Source organism: Eptatretus burgeri, chromosome 14 (genome assembly GCF_056783735.1).
Source record: "Eptatretus burgeri isolate ZD-2024b chromosome 14, Ebu_testis_v1, whole genome shotgun sequence".
Taxonomy (NCBI): domain Eukaryota; kingdom Metazoa; phylum Chordata; class Myxini; order Myxiniformes; family Myxinidae; genus Eptatretus; species Eptatretus burgeri.
In genome coordinates this window covers 12,279,540-12,304,587 of record NC_140974.1, presented here as the reverse complement: position 1 = coordinate 12,304,587, position 25,048 = coordinate 12,279,540, and the positions used below count along the sequence as shown (strand labels likewise).

Below are 25,048 nucleotides of genomic sequence, written 5' to 3'. Positions count from 1 at the left end.
AAAAAAAAAGTTATAGGTTCAAAATATAACAGGACGAACTAGAACGGCACTCGGTAGAGCGCACACCTCCGCCAGGCTGAACAGTTTACGTTTTGTATCCAACTGAAAGGCCGGATCTGTATCCAGACCACTCACCCTTGTCACACACCAAAATCGAATCGGCTTGTTCTCGTCTCTCAATGGTGAAAAATCACTTTAAAAACTAAAACATTCTAGTGTCCGGATCTTCACCAAAATCAAATAAATTTGTCCTCGTCACACCCCCAACCTGTCCACCAAATTTCAAACGAATCCGCCCACAACTCTTTGAGTTATCCTGCACACAGCCAAACAAACAAACAGGGGTGAATACGTAACATGCGTAGACTTTTGGCGGCGAAGGTAATTATCCAGACGTCATGGCAGGCATTCAAGATAAATTACTGTTTACCACTTAAGTTCAAAAAGATGGACTTGTTTGTCCCATGATGGTCTCACAGAAGATATGCGAGTCATTTCTGACAACGCTTTCCTCGAAATTTGAAGAAAGACAATTACGTTCATCACGTTGAAAGCAGGGATCTCCAAACTACACTCGTAACTCCAATGATGTTCAGGGTAATGTGAGTTTACATCGAGCGAGTTCTGAGCTTTGCTCTGCTTCTTTGAGTCCGGGTTGTAAGAGGATTCGTGATGAAGCTTGGTATCATGAAGCTTTGACCACTATGGCATGTTCTATTCGAATTAAAGATCTATCTTCTAAAATGGGTTTCATCTCTCTCCCTCCCTCTTCTTTCAATCTCTTCCTGGCCCCAAAAAAATTGTCCAAGTTGATTTCGGATTGGAAAATACGACTTATCTCTGCCTATGTTTCATCCTGAGGCCACTTCCTCAACACTGTCATTAGTCTCGCTGGTTCCTCAAGGGATGGAAGTGGCTATTGTAATCGGCCTGTGTCAGCGAGTGATGAGTGTGTGAGTCCGCACGATCCCATGAGTCCGTGTGCGAGTCCGCATGAGTGAGGGATGAGTGTGTGATCAACACACTCATCATGGACTCACACTCGCTTCTGGGTGGCCTATTTAAATCTATGACTGTTGTAGTTTGAAATGGGTCACCGAGACAAACCCCTCGGCGAGGATCTGCATTATCAAATGGTCTGTATTGTTACCTCCACCACCGAAGGTGAACGGAGGTTGTTTTCACCCCTGCCTGTCTGACTGTGAAGAGGATATCTCAAAAAGTTATGGACGAAACTTGGTGGACAGGTTGGGTGTGTGACAAGGAAGAAGCCATTCGATTTTGGTGAAGATTCGAATCTGGATACGAAAATTTTTTAGGTGATTCTTAATCATTGAGAGATTGGGTGAAAAACGATATGTCGCATGATAAAAGTTTTGGATGGATTATGACAAATCTCGGCGGGTGAGTTGGGTTGGTGACGAGAACAAACCGATTCAATTTTGGTTCGGGTCCGGATCCAGATCCAGCCCTTCAGTGGGATGCAAAACGTAAACGGTTCAGCCTGGTGGAGGCATGTGTTCCACCGAGTGCCGTTCTAGTTCCAGTTGTGTTCAGTGATTCCACTGCAGTTGTCTACGCAGGTCCCAAATTTTCACTCGACCTCAAGCTCTTGGTCAGAGCCATGGTGAGAAACGGTTCTTGAACGTTGTGGGAGAAAGTCTTACATCATGAAGGAAGTGGAGCTTTTACAGAGTGAGAGAAAGCTGGAACGCAGTGACAAAGTGACTGCAAATGAACGTTGCTTTGGGCTAGTACATTAAGTAATTAATTGAACAGCCAGCAAAAGACTCCAAACTTTCTTCAGTCGGACTAGGCAATAGCTATTGTGATTGTTAAAACAGCAGGACATATATATATATATATATATATATATATATATAGCCACAAGAGACACATTAGAGAAACTTCATAAAAAGTAACGAAAAAGGCATTTGGGTGGGTGGGCATGTGGGCTCGCATAAGGAGGGAGGGGAGGGGGTTAAAGGGGGCGAGCGGCCAGGGAGACGTGAGAAAGAAATAGCAGAATGACGAACGAAGGTTTACATGAAAGAAAGACGTGTGATAATTTATATATCCTTCCACATGAAGAAGGAGACCTCCGTTATATCACAGCCACAAGAACCAAACAGAAAATAATTAAATAAAAAATAACGAAAAAAAGAAATGCAAATGAAGTTGAAGGGGCAAGGGAAGTTTGAAAATGAAACCAAAAGCAAAGTTGTTTTTGATCTGACACAAACTTGTGCTTTTATGGGAAAGGTGTGGGTGGTGGGAGGGGATGGGGGTGGGGGTGGGGTGTAGAGGAAAAAGTTGATGCAATTTACATTTTTAAATGACAATTTGTGGTTCTGTCACCACCACCAAAATAACTTGCACCAATTGCAATCTATCCTCCATTTAAAAGTTTTCAGTGCAGTTGTGCATAATGCAAGAAACAGCCACTCAAGGATGAAGGATTTTATCCGAAAAAAACAACAGCTTGAAGTGATGAGAAAAACATTGTTGAGCAATGCAGGTGAAAAGTCCGAGCCACATGGAAAGATGCCTTCCTCACTGTGATCGCGGAGCACTGCCATTAATCAGCCAGATGGACAAACGAAAAAAGATAAATAAATAAAAACTAGAAGGGCACTTGGGAGAGCACATACCTCCACCATGTAATGCCTGATCCACGAGAACATATCGGGCCCAATACATTTTTGAGATATCGTGCCATGTATCGGTTTAGCCCTATCTCTCAATGGTGAAGAATCACTTAAAAAATTAGAGTCGTCGGATCCAGATTCGAATCTTCACCAAAATCAAATAAATTCGTCGAGATCATACACCCAACGTGTCCACCAAGATCCATCCAAATCCGTCCCCAACTTTTTGAGATATCGTTCAATATATCGTTTTGGGCCCCATCTCTCAATGGTGAAGAATCACTGAAAAAAATTCTAGTAGTCGGATCCGGATCCAGATCTTCACCAAAATCAAATCAGTTCATCCTTTACACACACCAAACCTGTCCCCAAAATTTCATCGGGATCAGTCCACAACTTTTTGAGATATCCTGTAAACAGACAAACAAACAAACAGACAAGCTGGTAGGCGGCAATGGGTCACAGAGCATGGAAACTATAAGATATAGAGCAAAATGGATGTCATATAGCAGATAGGGAATCACCTTAAGATTATGCATATAAAATCTCATCCAGTTCCATCTACTAATAACTACTCGTTATCCATTTGAATGAAAAGTACAGAAAATGCAGTTTGAAATCGGAAATCCCCAAAGTTCGAGGGGGGGTGCTGAGGGTGAACAAAGATCTAAATCGAAAATCCGGCTCGATCGTTTGTGCACAATGTATTCCAGACGATTAGTGTGAATTTTCATGACCATCCGACCATAACCCTAGGAGGAGTAGCATTTGGCACGAAGGCACCTCCAGCTCTCGTATATTATCGATTTTTGCACTAATTGACCTTTGACCCCTGACCTAAGCGAAATCGGTCAATATGTCCTGAGGCAAAGTTGTAGAACTCATTGAGTACCATGAACCTGCAAAGTTTCATTCGTATCGATGCACTCACCTGGTCGCTCGGGGACCTTCAATTTTCGCGCATACCATAATTGTAGGGGGCACTGCGGGTAAAGTATTCCATATATCACAAAAACCGGAATATATTTGATAGAGCATCACCTGTAGATCATTCGTGCCAAATTTCATAACTCTACGTGGGATAATGGCTTTCGGAATTGATTTCGCGATTTTGAAGGTTTTTCGGTTGTTGCTAGGGAACCAAAGCGTCCCGAGCAACCATCACACTTTCCAAAGCACGAGGTCATAAGATGTACCTACCACCCGAGTTTGGTCAAAATCCGCCCACGTTTACGACCAATTATGCTGATGACAAACGAACAAACATCCAAACAAACAGACAGAATTACTGACAATAATAGTCACCTATTTCGGCGACCCAACAGACAGACAGACAGACAGGGGTGAAAATATAACCTCCTTCACCTTTGGTGGCGGAGGTAAAAAATAAAAAGAATCAAAGCCCTGAGTGCTAACATCCCCTATTTTAACAATGACTGTTGTACCCCCCGCCACACCACACCCCCCGCCCACCTCCACCGCCTCCGAAAAATAAATAAAAAGTTTTTGTTTCTATTTTTTGGGGGCCAGATCTGGATGAGCATTGTTTTGCAGAGACAGATGTCAAACCTTAACATAGTAGGATGTCAAGCGATAAATAAAAGGCAGATCGACTTCATGTGCCATGACAACCCTGAAGGAAGTAAGTGAGGTCGGTGCTGCGGCTTAATGATGTCAAAATTCACGAGTATTGTTACAATAGTGCAGAGTGTGCCGAATCCTTTAGAACACTTTTGAGAGCAATTGTCGATTGGCTCTTTGGGATGCTGCACTCACCTTTTGATGGTCAATATCTCACAATCATTTCCAAGCGGAATCTGTGCGTGTTAGAACCCTGGCCACGATTCTAATTCTCCTGCCGCTTCCTTTGCGCCGCTTCTCCTGGTCAAAGCAGTCGGCATGCCAAATGGAATTTTGGGAGTGATAATGAGAGAATGATTCTACGGCTGGAATTGTGCAGTCGAATCAATGCCTTTAACACTTGCCAGACTGTCTCCATACTTCTTTCCACAGGGGTTAAAAAAACTTCTGAAAATAAATAAATATATGCGTACAATTCCACAAGACGGAAGAATTCACAAAATTACATATTTTTGTGGAATAATAGTATTCGCCACACAATACATGGAAGGACTTGCTTAGTGAGTGCAATGGGATAACAACTGGTCGCAAAGTTGCCAACTTGTCAGGGACAGCTATTGTGCAGTGCACGTCGTCGCATCATCAGTCACCACTATATCTTTTTGTATACTTTGTTGAGGCTCGTATAAGAGCTAACACACATAACATATAACAAAAGGAACAGGAGCCAAGAGGGGTGGGAGAGGGAAGCACAACAACAGGAGGGAACAGAGACATGAGATCTGTGGAAGGGAGAGGGATGGGGTGGGGTACACGGGACAAACAAGATGGACACTACAGGGACTTTCAGGAAGGGAAGCAGGGAATTGGAAGGAGGTGGGTTTGGGGAGGATTAATGGGGGTAGAAAAGATCATGGTTTTGGATGGGGGAAGATAAGAGATGATAGTGAACAGCAGTTTTGAAGACACTGAAGGGAGGAGTGGGATTGAAGTGAGTGTGGGACTTTGTTCCAAAGGTGGGGAAAAAGAGGAATGAAAGGGTGAAGGTGAGCAGTGATTCTTGATTGAACTATAATTAGTTTTATAGCTATCCCAGGATCTATGTGCACCGAGAAATAACAGGACAGGAACAAAGTTTCCTTTGTATGATCTTGGAGGGAAGCCTGCTTCGTGAACCGGCATCCAGCAAACGGTACAATTATATAATATGTACACTGTGGAACAAACAATGCAAATATGACTCCATTAAAAATAAAGTTTGCGCCAAGTTTCGATTCACCGATTCAATTAGCAAATTGTAGAGATCAATTAAAGTTATTGCAAATAGCGATGTTTCAGGTCAGCTTTGCTGGGATGCTAGATCTTCCCATAAATAAAATAATGGACCTTAATTAAAGTATACCTTCAGACAAATATTTACCACATATGTAAATATAGCAACAATGTGGACCTCCCCCCAACCCCCACCTCACCACAACCCTGAAAGTACTATTCCCCCCTCCCCATTATTTTCTTTACAAGATGAAGGCTCATGGAACAGCGAGAAAGTGGAAGGTTAGGAAGGGTTAATGAGAATCAAAAGGAAAGTTTGTGGGTAAGGATGGAGGGGGGGGTGACATGAGATGGCGGTGCACCACCTCCTTGAACCCATAGAGGGAAGAGTGGTATAGAACAACCTCAGAAAGGTGGTTCCATATAATTCAAGGTGGTATGCAAGTCGTAAAATGGTAAAAGTCAAATAAAGAAATAAATAATTCAACTCTGTGTATTGGAAAAGTCAATATGGAGAAACAAGTCAATAAATAAATGGTGAATTGAATGTGGTAGGGTCGTCGTGGAAATGGCAAAGTGCACACAAATAAATAATGGCTCCCAAAAGCATATACAATCCCATGTATTTGCAAAAGGGTCCGTCCGATCCCAAAATCATTTGAGCTGCTTGATGCCCAAATATTATTGCAGACGTGTGTTGAATATGATATAAATGCGTCCAGTCATTGTCGAGTAGAAGCTGCAGATGAATGCGCAGATGGGAGGACAAGACCCGAACATTGACACGCAGTATACGAACAAACAAAGCAGATGTTGTGTGATGTCATGGGATTGATCGGCACCCAACCACGAACAATGTCAAACAACTCCTCCCCCCAAAGTATTGATCATCCGATATACAATCACCTCGCTAAACTATTTTAGGCACGTCCGAATACCGTTATCGTCAGGTCATGCCAGATTAGATCTGTGACTTGCTGCAGGTACCATGTAAACCTGTACTAACCTGTTTCATGGTCGGGTTGGCGGTGATTAAACCGTCTTCACCACCAGGTTTCCTGGTGAGGAGGGTGTATGATATGGACACCCAGCAGGATTAAAGACAAAACCTGTCACAGGGCGGAGGAGCTCCTTGTGAGCCAACGGCCATCCGTATCTAGTGCCCAACTGTGTCTGTGGACGTCCTCCTGCAGTTGGGTTACTTTTATTAGGAGGTTGGTTGTAGGATTTGCACTTCGGTCACCGTAAAATCCTTCACTCGGCAAAACACAAAAAGAAAGCAAAGAAAATTGAAAACCCACTCCGTGGGAGTACCTCCTGTGCAGTTGCCCTCTGCAGGGCAGCTCACCTTATGACGGGATTTGGGCAAAGCCTTTGAGACCCCCACTCTTTGATGATATGAGGAAAACCATGGAGTAACCTTCCTGTATCAGATTGCAGTAGTGTGTGGCGGCGTGGGGCTGAGATGTCGTCCACCAGACGGCGGTCTCCTTAGGTTAATCTGAGGCGGTCTCTTCGGGTGGGTGCCTGGAATGTCCTATCCCTAAGAGAGGATGATCACCTGTCTCTGTTATCATCTGAGCGCAAGCATTTGGACTCGGTATTGCAGCTCTCTCTGAGGTTCGGAGACCGGATTGCGGCGAGATCATGGTGGGTGGTTACACCTACTATTGGTCTGGTACTCTGATGGTTACCATACTCAAGGAGTTGCTGTAGCTGTGTCAAATGAGCTGACTCCAATGATAATTGAGATAACACCAGTCAACGAGCGTATTATGAGACTAAGGATTCGTCACTCCTTGGGTGTTGTTTCCCTCGTCTCTGTTTATGCTCCGACTGAGGCGAGTGATCTCACCATGAAGGACGCATTCTATGCCACGCTCCAGTCTGTGGTCGATCAGTGCCCCAGGCGGGATACTCTTCTTGTCTTGGGGGATTTCAATGCTTCGACTGGAGCTGACAGTAATGGTTATGAGACGTGTGTTGGTCCCCATGGGTCTGGAACTGTGAACCCGAATAGAACCAAGTTCCTTGACTTTGCAAGAAGTCATGGACTTAGGGTGGCTGGTTCATGGTTTCAGCGCCCACAAGCTCATCGCTGGACTTGGTATTCCAACGCTGGTGGTGTGGCAAAGGAGATTGACCAAGTGCTTTTTGATGGTCGCTGCAGGATGATCCAGAACTGCAGGATCTACCGGAGTGCTCAGTTCATCAATACTGACAACAGGCTTGTGGCAGCAATTCTGAAGTTGCACCTTAAATCCTGGAGAATGGTATGGTCCCAGCCAAGGCTGGATGTTGGCAAGCTCAAGGATGGGAGGGAAGCTGTGGAGTTTGCAAACAGGATAAGTGGGGATTTGGGGGATCTGGGTGCTTTGGGGAATCCTGGAGAGTTGTGAAGTGCCTTCAAGACCACCATCCTTGACGTTGCCGGTGGATGTGTTGGAACTCACCCTCAGGGTGATTAAGAATTTTGTCTCTCAAGGGACACTGGATACCATTGACCAGTCGCAGGGCCAGGCTGAATATCAGAGCTGAGCTGTTCAGGGAGATGAGGCATAAAACTGTAGTGCGCCGAGGCTGTGTTGAGGGTGGACCATGCGTGAGGAATCTGTGAGGGAGAAGCATCACCTGTGGTCAGGTGATTCTCGTCATGCTTACAGGGGAATTCACGCATTGCGTTCCTCCAAGCCTGTCCTTTGGTGTCCTGCAGTTAGAGCGGAGGGTGGTGGGCTCTTGACAGAGGACTCCGAAGTGAAGGCCCGCTGGGCCGGTGACTTTGAGCGGCTGTTCCAGGCTGATCCACCAGCTGATGTCGGATGTCAGGGGTGTTACTCTCCATCACTATTGCTGACCCTCCAATCAACTGTGAACAACCTTCGTTTGTGGAAACACAGGCTGCAGTGAACCGGTGAAATGGGGTAAAGCTCCTGGGATCTGTGGCATCCATGGTGAACTTCTCAAGGCTGGTGGAAATGCTGCACTCATGTCATTGCATGCAGCTCTGTGCTCTGCCTGGAACACACGCATCACCCAAACTGACTGGAAGAGGGGCCTTGTTGTCCCTCTCTGGAAATGGAAAGGTGATCACCAGGTCTGCAACAACTACCGAGGGGTGAAGCTGTTCTCAGTGCCCGGCAAGATCTCCACTCGGATAATTCTTGGTAGGGTTTGCCACCATTTGCTTGAGCAACAGCATCCAGAACAGTCAGGCTTTATACCAGAGGTTAGCGATTGACCATATCCTTGTAATTCGGGTCCTCACCGAACGCAGACGAGAGTTTCGGCAGGGGCTGCTTGCCATCTATGTTGATCTCTGCAAAGTGTTCGATTCAGTGAATAGGGACGCCCTCTGGAGGATTCTTGGTTTTCGTGGGGTGCTACCAAAACTGATCAAACCGATGTCTGAACTCTACTCTGGTACTGAGATTGCTGTGAGAAGTGGAGATACCATCTCTGACTTATTTCCAGTTGTTTCTGGAATTCATCAGGGGTGTGTCCTGGCCCCACACTTTGAGCGCTTTTTTGTACTGGATTCTGGGGAGGATGTCGGAGAGATCAAGCTGCGGTGCATCATTTGGGAATGTCAAGATCTCTGACTTTAATTTCGCAAACGATGCAGTCATGCTTGCGGAGACTCTGGATATCCTTATGGGGGCCCTCGGGGTGCTCAATAGCCTGGTGTTGGCTTAGTGGTTACTGGTTAGGGTGGCGGCTTGAGATCCTAGGCCCTATTGGCCGCTGAATTAATCAACACCAGGGGGTTGACTCAGCCTGTCATCCTTCTGAGGTCGGCGAAATGAGTACCAGTGCGCTCTGGTAGAGGGGCACTGCATCAGCGACACAGTTGCGCTTCCAAGAAATTATAGTTATCACGACAGCTCAGCTGCCATACACAAGAAGAAGAAGAAGGGTGCTCAATGAGGAGTCGGCGCCGCTGGGATTACTGGTTTCCTGGTCAAAACTAAGATCCAGGCTTTCAATGACATCTTGGATGCTGCTCTCTTGTCTGTACGTGTTTGTGGTGAGGATGTTGAGGTGACTAAGAGATTCACTTGCCTTGACAGTGATATTCATGTCTCTGCTGGCTGAGAGCCAGAATTCAATAGTCGTCTTGGTCAGGCCTGGGGAGTTCTGGATTCACCTGATCATGGGGTGTGATACTGTCAGTACATGTGCAGAAGGACGAAAGTCCGAGTCTTCAGGTCCTTGGTACTTCCAGTCTTGCTGTACGGATGTGAGACGTGGACTCTGAGCAGGGATCTGAGATGGAGACAATTCCTTTGGTACCAGGTCTCTTCGGAGAATCCTTGGCTATCGCTGGTTAGACTTTGTGTCCAACGAGCAGTTGCTGAAACTGAAATTAGATTTGTTACTTGCGTAGTGCGTGAGTGTCAGCTGGGGATGTATGGACATGTGGCTGGTTATCCTGACGCTGATCCTGCTTATCAGATTCTCTCAGTGAGGGAGCCTCATAAGAGGAGGAGGTCAATGAGCCGACCACATACCTCGTGGTTGCAGCAGGTTGATCGGCATCTCAAAGAGATGTGGATGGACCAGGCATCTACCTGGGGGATGGTGAGACGGAGGCTCCTGGAGTACCGGTGGAAAGTGGATGCAGCGACATGCTGCTCCGGTGCATGCTCACATACCTGACCTGACTTGAACTGAATACTATGGGTTAAACTGTCTTACGATGTTCGACATGCAAGCCAATATTTCGCCATCCACAATTCATGTATACTCACTCGGATTCGAACCTTGACCTTCCCACTCTCTTCATTGTTGTCATCGTCCTGCCTCCCTGCCACTCCTTCAGTTCCTGTAACATCTGCAGGAGGTGAATCTGCTTTTCGCTTTACACCCTGGGATGCTGAAGTCCCAGTGCCAGGCTCCTTTCCAATCACGACTTCACCCTGCAATTTCATGTGCGAGTAATAATAGTTATAAATATTTAAAAAGGCAACACAATTCAAAGAGAAGTTAAATTGCCTTGCTGAACACATTCCCCCTTCCCCCTCCCAACATTATTCATGCTTACAAACACTACTTTTAACATGTCACACACTTGAAGCAAACTCACAACCGAGGACTGTTTTCCTCCCGCTGTACTGCTGACATTTTCGGATACTGCTGCTCCGGGCTCCGTCTTGATTGTGGGGTTTAACACAGTCTTCTTCTCTTTCAGGTTCACGACGAGGCCCAATTCAGGTAATGGAAGGCATGCAGGCCTGCCTTGACCGAACAAAGCGTGATACAAGTCCACTGCATCACAGCGCAGGCGCGAGTCGTGTGCCGTACCTGTCAGAGAGCAAATGTGGCCTAAGTAAGAGTGTAAGTGAAACATAAAATACCAAATAAAGTAAAAGTATTTTACAAGTCAATGGAAGTGTGTGCCAGAAAAACCTCTTCGTGAGAAAATCCCCAATCATTGAGCTACTGGAATGTCTGCAGTTGATGAGACCACACCAAAACATGTCCTCTAGCCAAGCAACATAATCACCAGAGTTTATCAGTTTCCACAGCTGGTCCACAAGCGCTTCAGTGCAAAGTGTCGACTCGGCATTCCGAAATATCGGTGGCTCCTCAATGAGCATGGTGAGTACCTTGTGCCTGCAAATGGGTGGTTAATGACAGGCAAATAACACACAAGATTCGACGACTACATGGTTCTTGATAAGCCGTACCAAAGATCCACATGACGATGAAAACACTTTTCCTCAACCAAAGATATTCTCAATTGGATGTGCTTGCAAGTACCGATTTGAAAATGAAGAATTCCCATTAAAAAGGAATCACTAGATATGGTCATTCATAAAATTATTCATTGATAAATGGGAGGGGAGGGCATGGCACACCATTAAACATCAGATGCAACTTCACAGAATTTCTCAGCGATTCGTATGGAGTCCAAACTTCACGCTTGGTGAACATTTCTTTGTGACGTCACTAAGTTGTCCGATGATCAACAACACAAGTTCTCTCGTTCCTCACTCCTCTATCCCGAGCATTCTCTCTTTCTACCTTTGCAGTCCCACACACACATATATATATATATATATATATATATATATATATATATATATATATATATATATATGGGCAGTCAATAAGTAACCTGAAAATGGCAATATAAATTCGAGAATGCAATGTGTTTCGTTGTAGACGACATATGTTCGATCCATGGGTAAGGGTCATGTTTTGCCTGTTATAGATCTGGCCACATTGAGTGAATGACGTCAGTAGAGGAGTTCCAAGACGGCGGCTCCCTTAGAAACATGCACCAGGGAGGAGCAACGTTCTGTCATCCGTTTCTTGGGATATGAGGGTGTGAATCCCAGTGAAATCCCTCACAGAATGAAAATACAACATGGTGACGCATGTTTATCGCTGCAGCAGGTGTACGACTGGGACACTGATGCAAGACATTTCAGCTTTTCATTCTTAATTACTTTGCAAAAATTTCCTAAAACATGTTTTCACTTTGTCATTATGGGGTATTTTGTGTCAATCGGTGACAATTTTTTTTTTTAAATATATTTAATCCATTTTAAATTGAGGCTGCAACACAATAAAATGTGGAAAAAAAGGTCAAGGGGTGTGAATGTTTTCTGAAGGCACTGCATATATCTCTCGATGGCTCCACCACTCTCATGTCCCTCTCCACCACCTGCTCCCTACCTCAATTATGGCTTGCCTGTAGTCCTCCTGCCAACTGCATCCATATCAAAGGCCTACCTAAAAACATGCTCCTACTCCCTCCTGAGTACATGGCCCAAAACAATGCAGACATTTTTTACATGAAGTTGCAAAATGAACTAGAACGACACTTGGTAGAGTGCATACCTCCGCCAGGCTGAACAGTTTAAGTTTTGTATCTCACCGATGAGCCCGGATCTGGATCCGTACCTGAACTAAAATCTAATCGACTTGGTATCACCGAGCCAACTCATTCATATAGTTTTCTTACGGCCCGTCCACAACTATTTGGAATATCATTCTATATGTCGTTTTTGGCCCCGTCTCGCAATGGTGAAGAATCAGTTTAAAAATTCTGGTATCTGGATTCAGATCTTCACCAAAACCTAATCAATTTGTTCTCGTCACACACCCGATATGTAATCTAATCTTGTCTGAGTCCATCCATAATGTTTTGAAATATCCTTCTCACAAACAAACAGACAGCGGGTAGAAACATGACCTCTTTCCACCTGTGGTGGCGGACGTCATGAAATTATGTAACATTTACACCAAGTCAATCTCATTTGTTATCAATTCTGATGTGGAAAAAAAAACCCAAAAACAAACAGGACTGAGAACGAGCAGGGATTGCATAAAGGATTCCAACAACCTTACCGTACAAATGAAACGGGGTCGTTTTGGACCAGATGGAGGAGCCACTGCAGAGTTTCCGAACTCGTGTCCACTGCACAGGAAATTGATTGGCAACCGGTTATGATTGAAACGGTTAAGCTACCATCTGCAAAATTCCAGTCTTGTTTTGTTGGCATCGTACACGTGCAGCCATTTTCGGACGACAACAAACGGTAAGGAATTATTTTTAGACAGGAAGCAGATAAATCAGAATGAATGGATCAGGAAAGCCAGGCTCAGTGAGAAGGTAGTAGCATCATGGAAATATAAGGAAAGTAGATGGGAAGTAAAAAGGTCATAGGAATTGATATCGGAGAAGGGGTGAGTGAGATCAGGAATAAAACTACTTGAACAATACAAGGAAGAGGGGACAATGAGCTGCATCGGACCGAATATCAGAGGGTGCATGGATTGAGAGGGTGAATGAACCAGTAGTAACAGCAAGAGCGAGACAGTCCGATGGTCAAAATCGATGATGCGTTACCCCGGGTGTAATCCACGAGCGCATGGAGAGCAGCAAGCCGTACATCGATGAAAATGCCGTACTGGGCATACGCCTGGAAAAGGCCAGGCTCGTTGGGAATGTGTCCGTTCTTTTGCAGCACACGGACTGCACGCAAACAGCTACCATGCAGGGAAGAGTGACAGGACAAGTAAGTTTCTACAAACACTTAAACTTGCAAAAAAAAAAAAATTGTTCTCCACCTGCAGTTCACTATGACCGCATTTACACCAGCACTTCACACCGGATAAAAACCAGTTTCGCCTTTGTCTGGGAATTTAGCCGAGCTCCAGGTATACAGGGTACAACATGAACCAGCTAACAGATGATGCGTGGTAGACGTACCATATCAAAATCAATACAAACTCACAGGATGGCATTTCACGTAGAATTGTGGACCATTCAACATCGACTCTCAGTTAAACATCGTTAGAAAAAAAAAAAACATAATTTGGGACGAGGAACACTCTACCATGCCAGAAGAGTCATCTGTGGAGGCACGCATGCACTTATGGTAGGTAACTCGTGGGTGAGCGAAGCAGATGAAGTAACGCACAATGCAAGTATAGATAATAAGGCTCTGTGTGCAAGCACTCGATACAGTGTTAAAAAAATGGGTGAATTTTTGACACTCCAAACAGGCTATGACAGCCATTTGATTAAGTGGCTTTGATTTGTTTTTTTCCCCCCCAACTGGCACGAATTCCAATGTTCAATTCCCATGGCTGTCCAGATCCACAAGTGCAGGAAAGGTGAGTGATCATCTCCACGAAAATACTCACCGAAACCCAGAAACGGGATACAAGAATGTCCGATGATTGACTGATTGATATGGCCGTGTAAGATAACCAGGAAAGACAAAACAAGGTTCAGTAAACCTGTTTAAACCAAGATTTTTTTTGGATTCACAGTCAAGGCTCATGAAAGAGCGAGAACACAGAATGGATCAGGACATAACATAACAAAAGGAACAACAGGAGAAGGGGGAAATGCCAACAGCAAGGCGGAGGGAGAAAATAGATGGAAACGGACAAACAGGTCACGGCGAGAGATAGTGGAGAACACAAGATGTGGACAAGATGGATATAGAAGCAAAATTGTGGGAGGGGATGATTTGAGATGGTGGTGAACAGATGTCTTGAAGACCTGGAGGGAAGAATGAGATTAAATCAAATGGAAGACCAAATACTGCATTGAAATCATCAGAAGGAACCCCAATAAGCAAAGATGGAGTCATCAGGAGGAACCTGGAGAGGATTTTGGGTTTCAGCCACGACACCACAACCCTCAAATCCATCCCGGCACAGCCAAGTGAACATTACAGGAAACTTTCTGCAAGAATTCGATTGAATAAAGAGAAATGTGTAAAAGTATAAAGAAATGTGAAAGGATTAATGAACTAAGATGTTGGGAAGAAGCATGAGAGACAGCTGTTTGCAGTTACTCCCCAGACTCAAATGCAGCAACAGGTACGAGCTACCAGATGTTTGTCAGAGAGGAAGCACAGTCCACACAGTATCAGGATATGGTTGGTTCCTGGAAGTTGAGAGCCTGGAAGTTGGTTCCACAGGCGGGTGGGGGAGGGGGGGAAGGAACAAATGAGTGGAGGCGAGCAGTGGTTATGAATTTGGCAGTTTCATGAGGAGACGATTGCTGGTGGACCGCGCGTGTGTTGCAGATACCTGGGAGGAGTGGAGGGGGAACAAAGCACGGAGATGGCAGAGGGTGCAAGACCAGAAAAGAGGCAGAAGTGGTCAGAGACCACCAACCTGTCGGCGATGGTGACATGATAGGTCCATAAACCCAGTTTTGTCGCAAGAGATTTCAATGATTTTGAAGGCCTTGGTTTCCACGGCATCAAGCGAAGCCAGGTGTGAAGAAGGGTTGCCAGCCTCGAAGGGGGAGCAGCACTGCTTCAAGCTGCAGTTGAAAGCCTTATAGGTGTACAGGAGCTCAGGTGTGCCGTGATGGAGGATGCCCAGTCAGCATCAGGCTTTGGAGGCCAACTTCAAAATGTGGTTTGTCCAAGAGAGATCATGCCTGAGAGTGAGACCCATGAGTTTGAGTAACTGGACCTTTTTGAGAGGTGTGTTGCAAAAGCAGATGTGAGGATTTGTGTGGCGATCGTTTCGGAGAGGGAAAGAGTGAGTGTGTGGCATTTCTCAGGATTGAAAGACATATTCCAAGTGTTTGAGCAGTTTGTGATTGTGATTTTGTCAAGGTCCGAGGAGAGGGAAAAGGCTGCTGCCTGTCTGTCAGAAGGATGACGGATGTCACGGCAAAGAGTGGAATCATCACGGCATAGAGTGGAGGCCCTTGTGGTCAGGTGCTGCAGTTCTTGCCATCCTCCCTCTCGTCTTGACGACGTATGGGGCAGTCTTGCACAAGATGATCCACATTCTGGGGTGCACATCAACCTTTTTCATGTGGTGGCTACTTCCCCATGTGGACAAGCAGTATTCTGTAGGGGCATACACCAGGGCAAGTAAGATTAATCAAACTAAGTCAAATTCACATTGTGCTTTGGTGTTCTTTTCTTTTTAAATTTGCTTCAGGCGCAGTGTGGGCAGTGTGGCCTTTTCCTTGGTAACATTTTGGCACCCAAACTAAATTACTTTTCCTGAGATCAAGATTGATTTTTCAGAAGCTTGTAACCCAAATTTATTATGCCACCTTCTATCAATGTCGCTCTTGAAACCACAAGATGAACACATTACCATCGACAACGGTCATCAATGAAAGCTTGGTCATCAATCAAACTAGATATTTGAATGCTCGTCAAACTCGTCGTGTATATGCACGATTCGTCAAATGATGTTTAACTAACAATTCAGGTGATAAAACAAGAAATTAGGAGAGACAACAATTAGGAAATGGCTAAAAGTGCAGGCACCTGGCAGTGACCGTGTGCCTGTAGCACGGCAGCAGCTTTTCCATGTTAAGAAATCGTGTGATCTCCTCGAGGACCAGCTTGGCATCAGGGTGTAAGCCTTCCACCGTTCTGCTCTCATTGCTGGCCGCCACAGCTGGAGTCATGGTATTGGCCAGCGCTTCTATCAGTGCCGCACGGTAATAATTGTCAGAGAACTGGTGAAAGAGAGAGAAAGAGAAAAGGGGGGGGGGGGATAAAGCAATGGCTGATTGATTCTTTTGAACAGCATTGTTAAGTTAAGGCCATTTAGACACTGCCATTATATTCCATTGAACACAACTCAACGTTTAATTTCTAAATGAAGACATGCAACAGCACCCTTGTTGGTCTTCTGGGAATGTCACTTGAAGCATTTACAAACCAGCAGCGGTCCAAAAGAGGCACGGAGACCAGTCTCATGGACGATTATGATGTTTCCAGATATTGAAGACCTACAAAATCAAAAAAATCATGTTTGGTTTAATGAACGGATATAGTTTCACTTAACAATTAATTGTTGTTCTTTTCTTGAATAAGTATTTTGACAGGAAGATTTTAATGTTATTTGGTGCCCTTTTATGGTGATTGGCCCCCCGTCCCCCAAAAGAATGATCGATTTGACCCGCCCCTCCCATGACATTGTCTCAACCTCGGGTTCATACATGGACGGTCTGACAGCACCTTCCATATAACGATTTTGACTATTGTCGTAATCTGGAGATTCTTGATCAGAAAATTATTCAGAAAATTCACTTTCTGACGAGTCTGAAGCGAGTTGTGCGGCCACTATCCATTTTGTGCTGACGATGTTTCCCTAGATAATGTCATCGCAGTTTATCTGGAAATTTTAGAGGTGGTACTTGACGGGTTTGCTTTTTTAACTGTTACCCCTAAAAAAATGATTACAATTGAAAACCACGTTCAGTTCTGTGCTTATTTTACTTAAAAATTCAATATAACAACAACAAAAATTATTTATGTTTTTCTGATTCTGTGGACGTTTAAGGTTGATAATCTGATAAAACGAGCAACGACAGACAAGGCAGCCAGCTATGAATAGTTTTGCAAGGGCACTCTTCACACAATTGTGTGTAGAAAGAACCTCGCTGTTGGTTGCATCAAATCTGGGAGTGTGAATTGTGCAAATGATGCAGCACCCCCACCGCATAAATCGGGATAATAATTAAGATCCCGACAATTCCCTATCCCTCTCACCCCCCTAATATGGCAGTTCAGGGCAGCTCCAGCATAGGGACTGCTCCTTTTGAAAGAGGCCAGTGGGATCCGTAATATCCCCCAGCAAGCGATCGAGCAATTTTACCATCAGTACCATCGGAAGGCACACTCATTCATAATGATGAGGGACATCAATAAGAAAGTGGGTAAGAGTACAAGCACCTGACTAACTGAGTATTTGTCGCAAGACAGCAGCACCCTGCCTGTGAAAAGCCAGGACAAGTGTACAATCGAGATCAAAATCAAAACTAGATGAGAGAGCTCAACTGCTAGCCCGAGCTATCTTATCAGCTCAAAAAATTGTACGTCACAGTAAAATCCAGCCCGGCAAGATGATGTATGTATGCTCTTTGGACCAAAAAAGTGGACATTCACCTTCCAAAAGCATGGTGGATGAGCAAACCCCTTAACATAGCCTGCTCATGTCACAGCACACTCAAATTTGTAAAACTTGCTTTTACAAGTCATATATAACTAAAAGTAGAAGCTTCCGCTTGTTCGTGTGTCACGGTTCATTCCAAAGGGTTTCTGCTGTCATAGTATAAGACGTGAAGAGCCGGGAGGGTGGCCTAACTGGGGAGACGGCGGACATACGCACACAATACACACCTCTAATGCAAATGGCGAAAACTGGATGGTGCAAAGGGCTGGATAAGGTGAGCAACAAACACCCAATCCAAAACACCACATTCACAAGCACGTACACAACACCCAACGAGAACCTCAACACTCACACAACCAACACCTCATCATGCCCAATCCGGACACGAAACCAGTCGTGTTCGTGCCCTGGAAAGACAAACACAAAAACAACTCGAGGGGGAGCACTCGGTAGATGCAAAACCTCCGCCGCCAATCCTGCTGAGTCACTTAAGTGAACCTGATATCCTATTCATTGTAGGTCAAAACGGATGAGACTCTACTGAACCACGATTGAATAAACTAAACCAGATTGACGTGCATATAGAAATGCCAAAAAAAAAAAAAAAATCGAAATTTTTTTGAAAAAAAAGTTGCAAAATGTTTTTTTTTCTCTAACAAATTTTTTTGGGGCGTTGGAAATCACTTAAAACATGTAGAAATGGAAAAAAAATTCAAATATTTTTCAAATAAAATCGAAATTTTTTTGAAAAAAAAGTTGTGAAATTGTTTTTTTTTGTCTAACAAATTATTTTTTTGGGGTTGGAAATCACTGAAAACATGTAGAAATGCAAAAACAAAAATTCAAATATTTTTTTCAAAATGGCCGCCATAGCGGCCATATTGGACTTTTGACCAAGTCCAAAATCTAATGGCATGATCCTTGGACCATACCTATTCCCCCCACCAAGTTTCGTCGAAATCCGTCCAGGAGTTTTTCCTGTCAGGTCAGGTCGTTGTCAGGTCAGGTTCGATCTGTGACCTGCTACAGGTAACATGTAAACCTGTACTAACCTGTTCCATGGTCGGGTTGTCGGCGACTAAACCGTCTCCCCCACCAGGTTTTCTGGTGAGGAGGGTGTTTGGATATGGACACCCAGCAGGATTAAAAACAAAACCTGTCAAAGGGCGGAGGAGCTCCTTGTGAGCCAACGGCCATCCATATCTAGTGCCCAACTGTGCCTGCGGACGTCCTCCTGCAGTTGGGTCACTTCTTATTAGGAGGTTGGTGGCAGGATTTGCACTCCGGCCACCGTAAAACCCTTCATTCCGCAAAACGCAAAAACGCAAAAAAATCTGAAAACCCACTCCGTGGGAGTACCTCCTGCGCAGCTTCCCTTCGCAGGGCAGCTCACCGGATGACGGGATCGGGGCAAAGCCTTCGGGACCCCCAATCTTTGATGATATGAGGGAAACCACGGGGTAACATCCCTGGGTCAGATTGCGGGAGAGTGTGTCGGAGTGGTGCTGAGGTGTTGTCCACCAGACGGCGGTCTCCTTGGGTTAACCTGAGGCGGTCCCTTCGGGTGGGTGCCTGGAATGTCCTATCCCTAAGAGAGGATGATCACCTGTCTCTGTTATCATCTGAGCTCAAGCGTTTGGACATTGGGATTGCAGCTCTCTCTGAGGTTCGGAGACAGATTGCGGCGAGATAATGGTGGGTGGTTACACCTACTATTGGTCTGGTCGCTCTGATGGTTACCATACCCAAGGAGTTGCTGTAGCTGTGTCCAATAAGCTGACCCCAATGATAATTGAGGTAACACCAGTCAACGAGCGTATTATGAGATTAAGGATTCGTCACTCCTTAGGTGTCATTTCCCTGGTCTCTGTTTATGCTCCGACTGAGGCGAGTGATCTCACCGTGAAAGATGCATTCTACGCCACACTCGAGTCTGTGGTTGATCAGTGCCCCAGACGAGATACACTTCTAGTCTTGGGGGATTTCAATGCATCGACTGGAACTGATAGGGATGGTTATGAGGTGTGTGTTGGTCCCCATGGGTCAGGAACTATAAACCAGAATAGCACTAAGTTCCTTGACTTTGCAAGAAGTCATGGACTTAGGGTGGCTGGTTCATGGTTTCAGCGCCCACAAGCTCATCACTGGACTTGGTATTCCAACGCTGGCGGTGTTGGCAAAGGAGATTGACCATGTCCTCATTGACGGTCGTTGGAGGATGATCCAGAACTGCAGGGTCTACCGGAGTGCTCAGTTCCTCAATACTGACCACAGGCTTGTTGTAGCAACTCTAAAGCTGCACCTTAAATCCTGGAGAATAGTACCATCCCAGCCGAGGCTGGATGTTGCCAAGCTCAGGGATGAGAGAGTAGCTGAGGAGTTTGCGAACAGGCTGAGTGGACACTTGGGGGGTCTGGGTGCTTTGGGGGGTCCTGAAGATTTGTGGAGCGCCTTCAAGACCACCATCCTTGATGTTGCCGGTGGATGCCTTGGAGCTCAAGGCCCGGTCACACCTTGACGTTTTAGCCAACGTATGCCGATTTTTGAATTTTTTTTCTAAAACGCTGGCACACGTTGAATACGTTATGGGTAAGTTTTGATAACATTGAGAGCACGCTGGCATACGTCGTAGTACGTTGGCTTTAAACGTTGTACTTTTCGGTTGTCCTCAAATTTTTTCATGCTTGAAATTTCATGACGTATGCCGGCGTATGACTCACACGTTCCGCTACGCTGGCCACAAGTTGTATGCACAGTCTGCGATCGTTGACAGACGTCAACACATGCTACTTGTAAGTTAATCATAAGTTGAGACACGCCGAGGTAATGTTTAGAGTACCCGAAACTTATTTCCTACCTATGATTAACGTGTTGTTGGCACGTTACGCGATCGTTGCCACACGTCGACAGATGTTACTTTTAAGTTACTCATAGGCTGAAAGACGTCGGTATAATGGATCGTCCTTGCGTCAGCGTCCACGTCCACGGCCAGGACACTTATTTGCAGCATTCTTCAAACTTTTCTTCAGCATGACGAGGATGTTCACACTTCGATGTCTAGCTTGGCTATGATTCCAATTGTCCATCGGCAGCGTATATTTAAAATAGTCGAGTTTGAGCGTTTTAACACTTTCAGAAGAAACGCTTCAAATTTCCAAACCCCAGCGTCAAAAAACAAAGGCGAGTGACAGCAATTTAAATCGTTCATTGTAAAGAATGAAACTAGCTGAGTGGTACCGTTTAAAAGTCGTTGAGTGTAAAAAAAATCCAATTGTTGAGCGCAAGCGTCTACTTTCAATAGTGGAGATGCAGCCATTTAAATCGTCGAGTGGCAGCCTATGAACCTACCCGTGGACACGCGGACGCAAGGAGGATCCATCATAACCCACACCCTCCCCCTCACACCCTCCCCCTCACACCCTCCCCCTCACACCCACCTACTACTGCCAACATGAACAAACTACTACTAATACTAATACTAATACTAATACTGATACTGATACTGATACTGTTACTGCTGACATGGACATCGACTCAAAAAGGAACTCGAAAACACTGTTGGGTTCCCCTTTTATGAGCAGCATTCTTATATACCAATTCCCAAAACCGCTGGGAACACGACTTTATATGGCAGTTGTAAGCTAGAAACACGTTCATTTTTTTTTTTTGTCGACCGGAAGACGTCATTGGAATACGTCTACATACGTCAATGTGTGTTGGGACGACGTAAAGAATTGGTTCAAAGCACGTCAAACATAAGTTAGAAATAAGTTTCACGTAAAAAAGACATTACCGTGACGTGTTTCGACTTATGAGTAGCTTATAAGTAGCGTTTGTGGACGTGTGTAAGCGTCCACATATCGTGTGTAAAACCTATCCCCATCGCATGCGGAACGTGTGTCATACGCCGAGTACGTCGTAAAATTTTGAACATGTTCAAAATTTCTTGACGTACTCTACTTACTACGACTTATGATAGCATACTTTAGCGTTCTACTCGCGCATACCAAACTTACCCATACCGTATTCGACATGCCCCAACGTTTTAGACACACTTTTTGTTACGTCGGCATACGCTGGCAAGATCGCCAAGGTGTGACCGCGATGTTGACACTTCCATTTCTACGGCAGTTATGATTTGAATCGTTGTGCGTCAGCCTTTTAATAGGCTACGCCACGACATCGTCGGCGATGCGTGCAACGCTCTATGCCTGAGTTAGACTATCGTTGGGCATAGGTTGTGTAGGCCGACAACAGGTTCAGCATTCGTTGGTATAAGTTATCTATAACACAACGAAACGTTCTGTGTAGTTACCAATGCGTTATACATAAGACCAAGTCGCTATGAATACGTGCGAATCTTTAAAAAAAAACATCAAAAGTTCAACGTAAGCCAGCGTTTTACATAAATTTTAACACGTTGCCATCGCTGGCTAAAACGTCAAGGTGTGACCGGGCCTTCACCGCAGGGCAAAGAAGAATTTTGTCTCTCAAGGGACACTGGATACCATTGACCAGAGTCGCAGGGCCAGGCTGAATGGCAGAGCTGAGCTGTTCAGGGAGCTGAGGCGTAAAACTGTACGTGCACTGAGGGTGGACAAGGAGGCCTATGTGCGAGGAATCTGTGAGGGGGTAGAGCATCACCTGTGGACAGGTGATTCTCGTCCCGCTTACAGGGGAATTCGCGCATTACGTTCATCCAAGCCCATCCCTCGGAGCACTGCAGTTCGAGCAGAGAGTGGTAAGCTCTTGACAGAGGAGTCTGAAGTGAAGGCCCGCTGGGCCGGTTACTTTGAGCGGTTGTACCAGGCTGATCCCCCAGCTGTCGAGTTGGACGTCAAGGGTGTTACAATCCCTGTTGCTGACCCTCGAATCAACTGTGGTCCACCTTCGCTTGTGGAAACACGGGCTGCGGTGAACCAGTTGAAACGGGGCAAAGCTCCAGGGATCTGTGGCATCCATGCTGAACTTCTCAAGGCTGGTGGAAATGCTGCACTCGTGTCGTTGCATGCAGTTTTGTGCTCTGCCTGGAACACAGGCATCATCCCAACTGACTGGAAGAGGGGCCTTGTTGTCCCTCTCTGGAAAGGGAAGGGTGATCGCCAAGACTGCAACAACTACTGAGGGGTGACGCTGCTCTCAGTGCCGGGCAAGGTCTTTGCTCGGATAATTCTCAAAAGGGTTCGCCACCATCTGCTTGAGCACCAGCATCCAGAGCAGTCAGGCTTTACACCAAAGAGGTCAACGATTGACCGTATCCTTGCACTTCGTGTCCTCACCGAACGCAGACGAGAGTTTCGGCAGGGGCTGCTTGCAGCCTATGTTGATCTCTGTAAAGCGTTCGATTCAGTGAATCGGGATGTCCTCTGGAGGATTCTTGGTCTTCGTGGGGTGCCACCAAAACTGATCGATCTGATGTCTGAACTCTACTCTGGTACTGAGAGTGCTGTGAAGTGTGGTGGTACCATCTCTGACTTATTTCCAGTTGTTACTGGAGTTCGTCAGGGATGTGTACTTGCCCCCACACTTTTCAGCACTTGTATGGATTGGATTTTAGGGAGGATGTCGGAGAGATCAAGTTGCGGTGCATCGTTTTGCAATGTCAAGATCTCGGACCTTGATTTTGCAGATGATGCAGTCATCTTTGCGGAGACTTTAGATATCCTCTTGGGGGCCCTCAAGGTGCTGAATGAGGAGTCGGAGCCGTTGGGATTACGGGTTTCTTGGGTCAAAACTAAGATCCAGGCTTTCGGTGACATCTTGGATGCTGCTGTCCTGTCTGTGTCTGTTTGTGGTGAGGATGTTGAGGTCGTGGAGAGATTCACTTACCTTGGCAGTGATATTCATGTCTCTGCTGGCTGCGAGTCAGAGGTCAATAGACGTCTGGGTCGGGCCTGGGGAGTCATGGATTCACTGGATCATGGGGTGTGGCGCTGCCGGTACCTGTGCGGGAGGACGAAAGTCCGAGTCTTCAGGTCCTTGGTACTTCCAGTCTTGCTCTATGGGTGCGAGACGGAGACTTAATTCCTTTGGTACCAGAGCTCTTCGGAGAATCCTTGGCTATCGCTGGTCGGATTTTGTGTCCAACGAGCGGTTGCTGAGAGAGACTCGGATGAGATTTGTTACCTGCATAGTCCGTGAGCGTCAGTTGCGGCTGTATGGACATGTGGCTCGTTTTCCTGACGCTGATCCTGCTCACCAGATTCTCTCAGCGAGGGAGTCTCATGAGTGGAGGAGGCCAGTGGGCCGACCACGTGCCTCATGGTTGCAGCAGGTTGACCATCATCTCAAGGAGATGGGGATGGGCCTGGCATCTGCCTGGGGGATGGCCAGACGGAGGCCCCTGGAGTACCGGCGGAAAGTGGACGCAGTGACGCGCTGTTCTGGCACATGCTCCCATACCTGACCTGACCTGAGTTTTTCCGTAATACTGTTCACAAACAAACAGACAGGGGTGAAAACAGTAACCTCCGTCCATCTTCGATGGCGGAGGTTAACAAGCGCACACACGTGTTCACCCACACACAAACAACACCAGATCACGTGTAAATAAACACAAAAAAGAGCAGAGCACCCCTTCAACGATGTGATTTGACGTTTGGTTTTGCTTTTGCAAGAATTTTTTTTTTTTTTTAAGCACTCCTCCATTTGACCTCGATCACCAGCACGTGACCAGAAATGAACGGTTGTATCGAAATAAAAACCGGACATGTGCCTGATAAAGCCGGCTGTGAAACCGGTGAAACTTTGCCCCAAGACCTAGCCTGCTCTTGCTTTTTTGCTCAAATTAGCGGAGTCAATCGAGTTTTTACTTTTGGTTGGAAGCACCTTCTTCTTCTTAAAAAAAATAAAAAATCCGAAAGCATCCACAACTTTTTGAGACGTCATGCAGTATCGTTTTTAGCCCCATCTCTTGTTGGTGAAGAATCACATAAAAACAAAATAATTTTCATATCCGGATCCGGATTTGGATCTTCACCAAAATCGAAACAATTAGTCCTTGTTACACACCCAACATTTCCACCATGGTTTATCCAAATCCATCCACAACTTTTTGAGATATAGTGCTAAATATCACTTTTGGCCCTATCTCTCAATGGTAAAGAATCACTTAAAAAATTCGAGTAGTTGGATCCGAATCC

The 25,048-nt window shown here is 45.6% G+C and overlaps 1 protein-coding gene across 3 annotated transcripts in view; it reads right to left on the bottom strand.

Moving 5' to 3' along the window:
• TAF2 (TATA-box binding protein associated factor 2) overlaps positions 1–25,048 on the bottom strand; it is a 129,226-nt gene that overhangs the window by 9,306 nt on the left and 94,872 nt on the right. For 2 of the 3 annotated variants that reach the window (XM_085853727.1, XM_085853729.1), the window contains exons 19-24: positions 16,271–16,464; positions 13,360–13,499; positions 12,858–12,927; positions 11,005–11,114; positions 10,570–10,802; positions 10,250–10,417 (exon numbers count right to left, since the gene is read on the bottom strand). In XM_085853727.1, coding sequence (XP_085709853.1) covers positions 10,250–10,417; positions 10,570–10,802; positions 11,005–11,114; positions 12,858–12,927; positions 13,360–13,499; positions 16,271–16,464 — 915 coding nt within the window. The remainder of the gene's footprint in view (positions 1–10,249; positions 10,418–10,569; positions 10,803–11,004; positions 11,115–12,857; positions 12,928–13,359; positions 13,500–16,270; positions 16,465–25,048) is intronic. The other variant, XM_085853728.1, reaches the window with a different exon arrangement.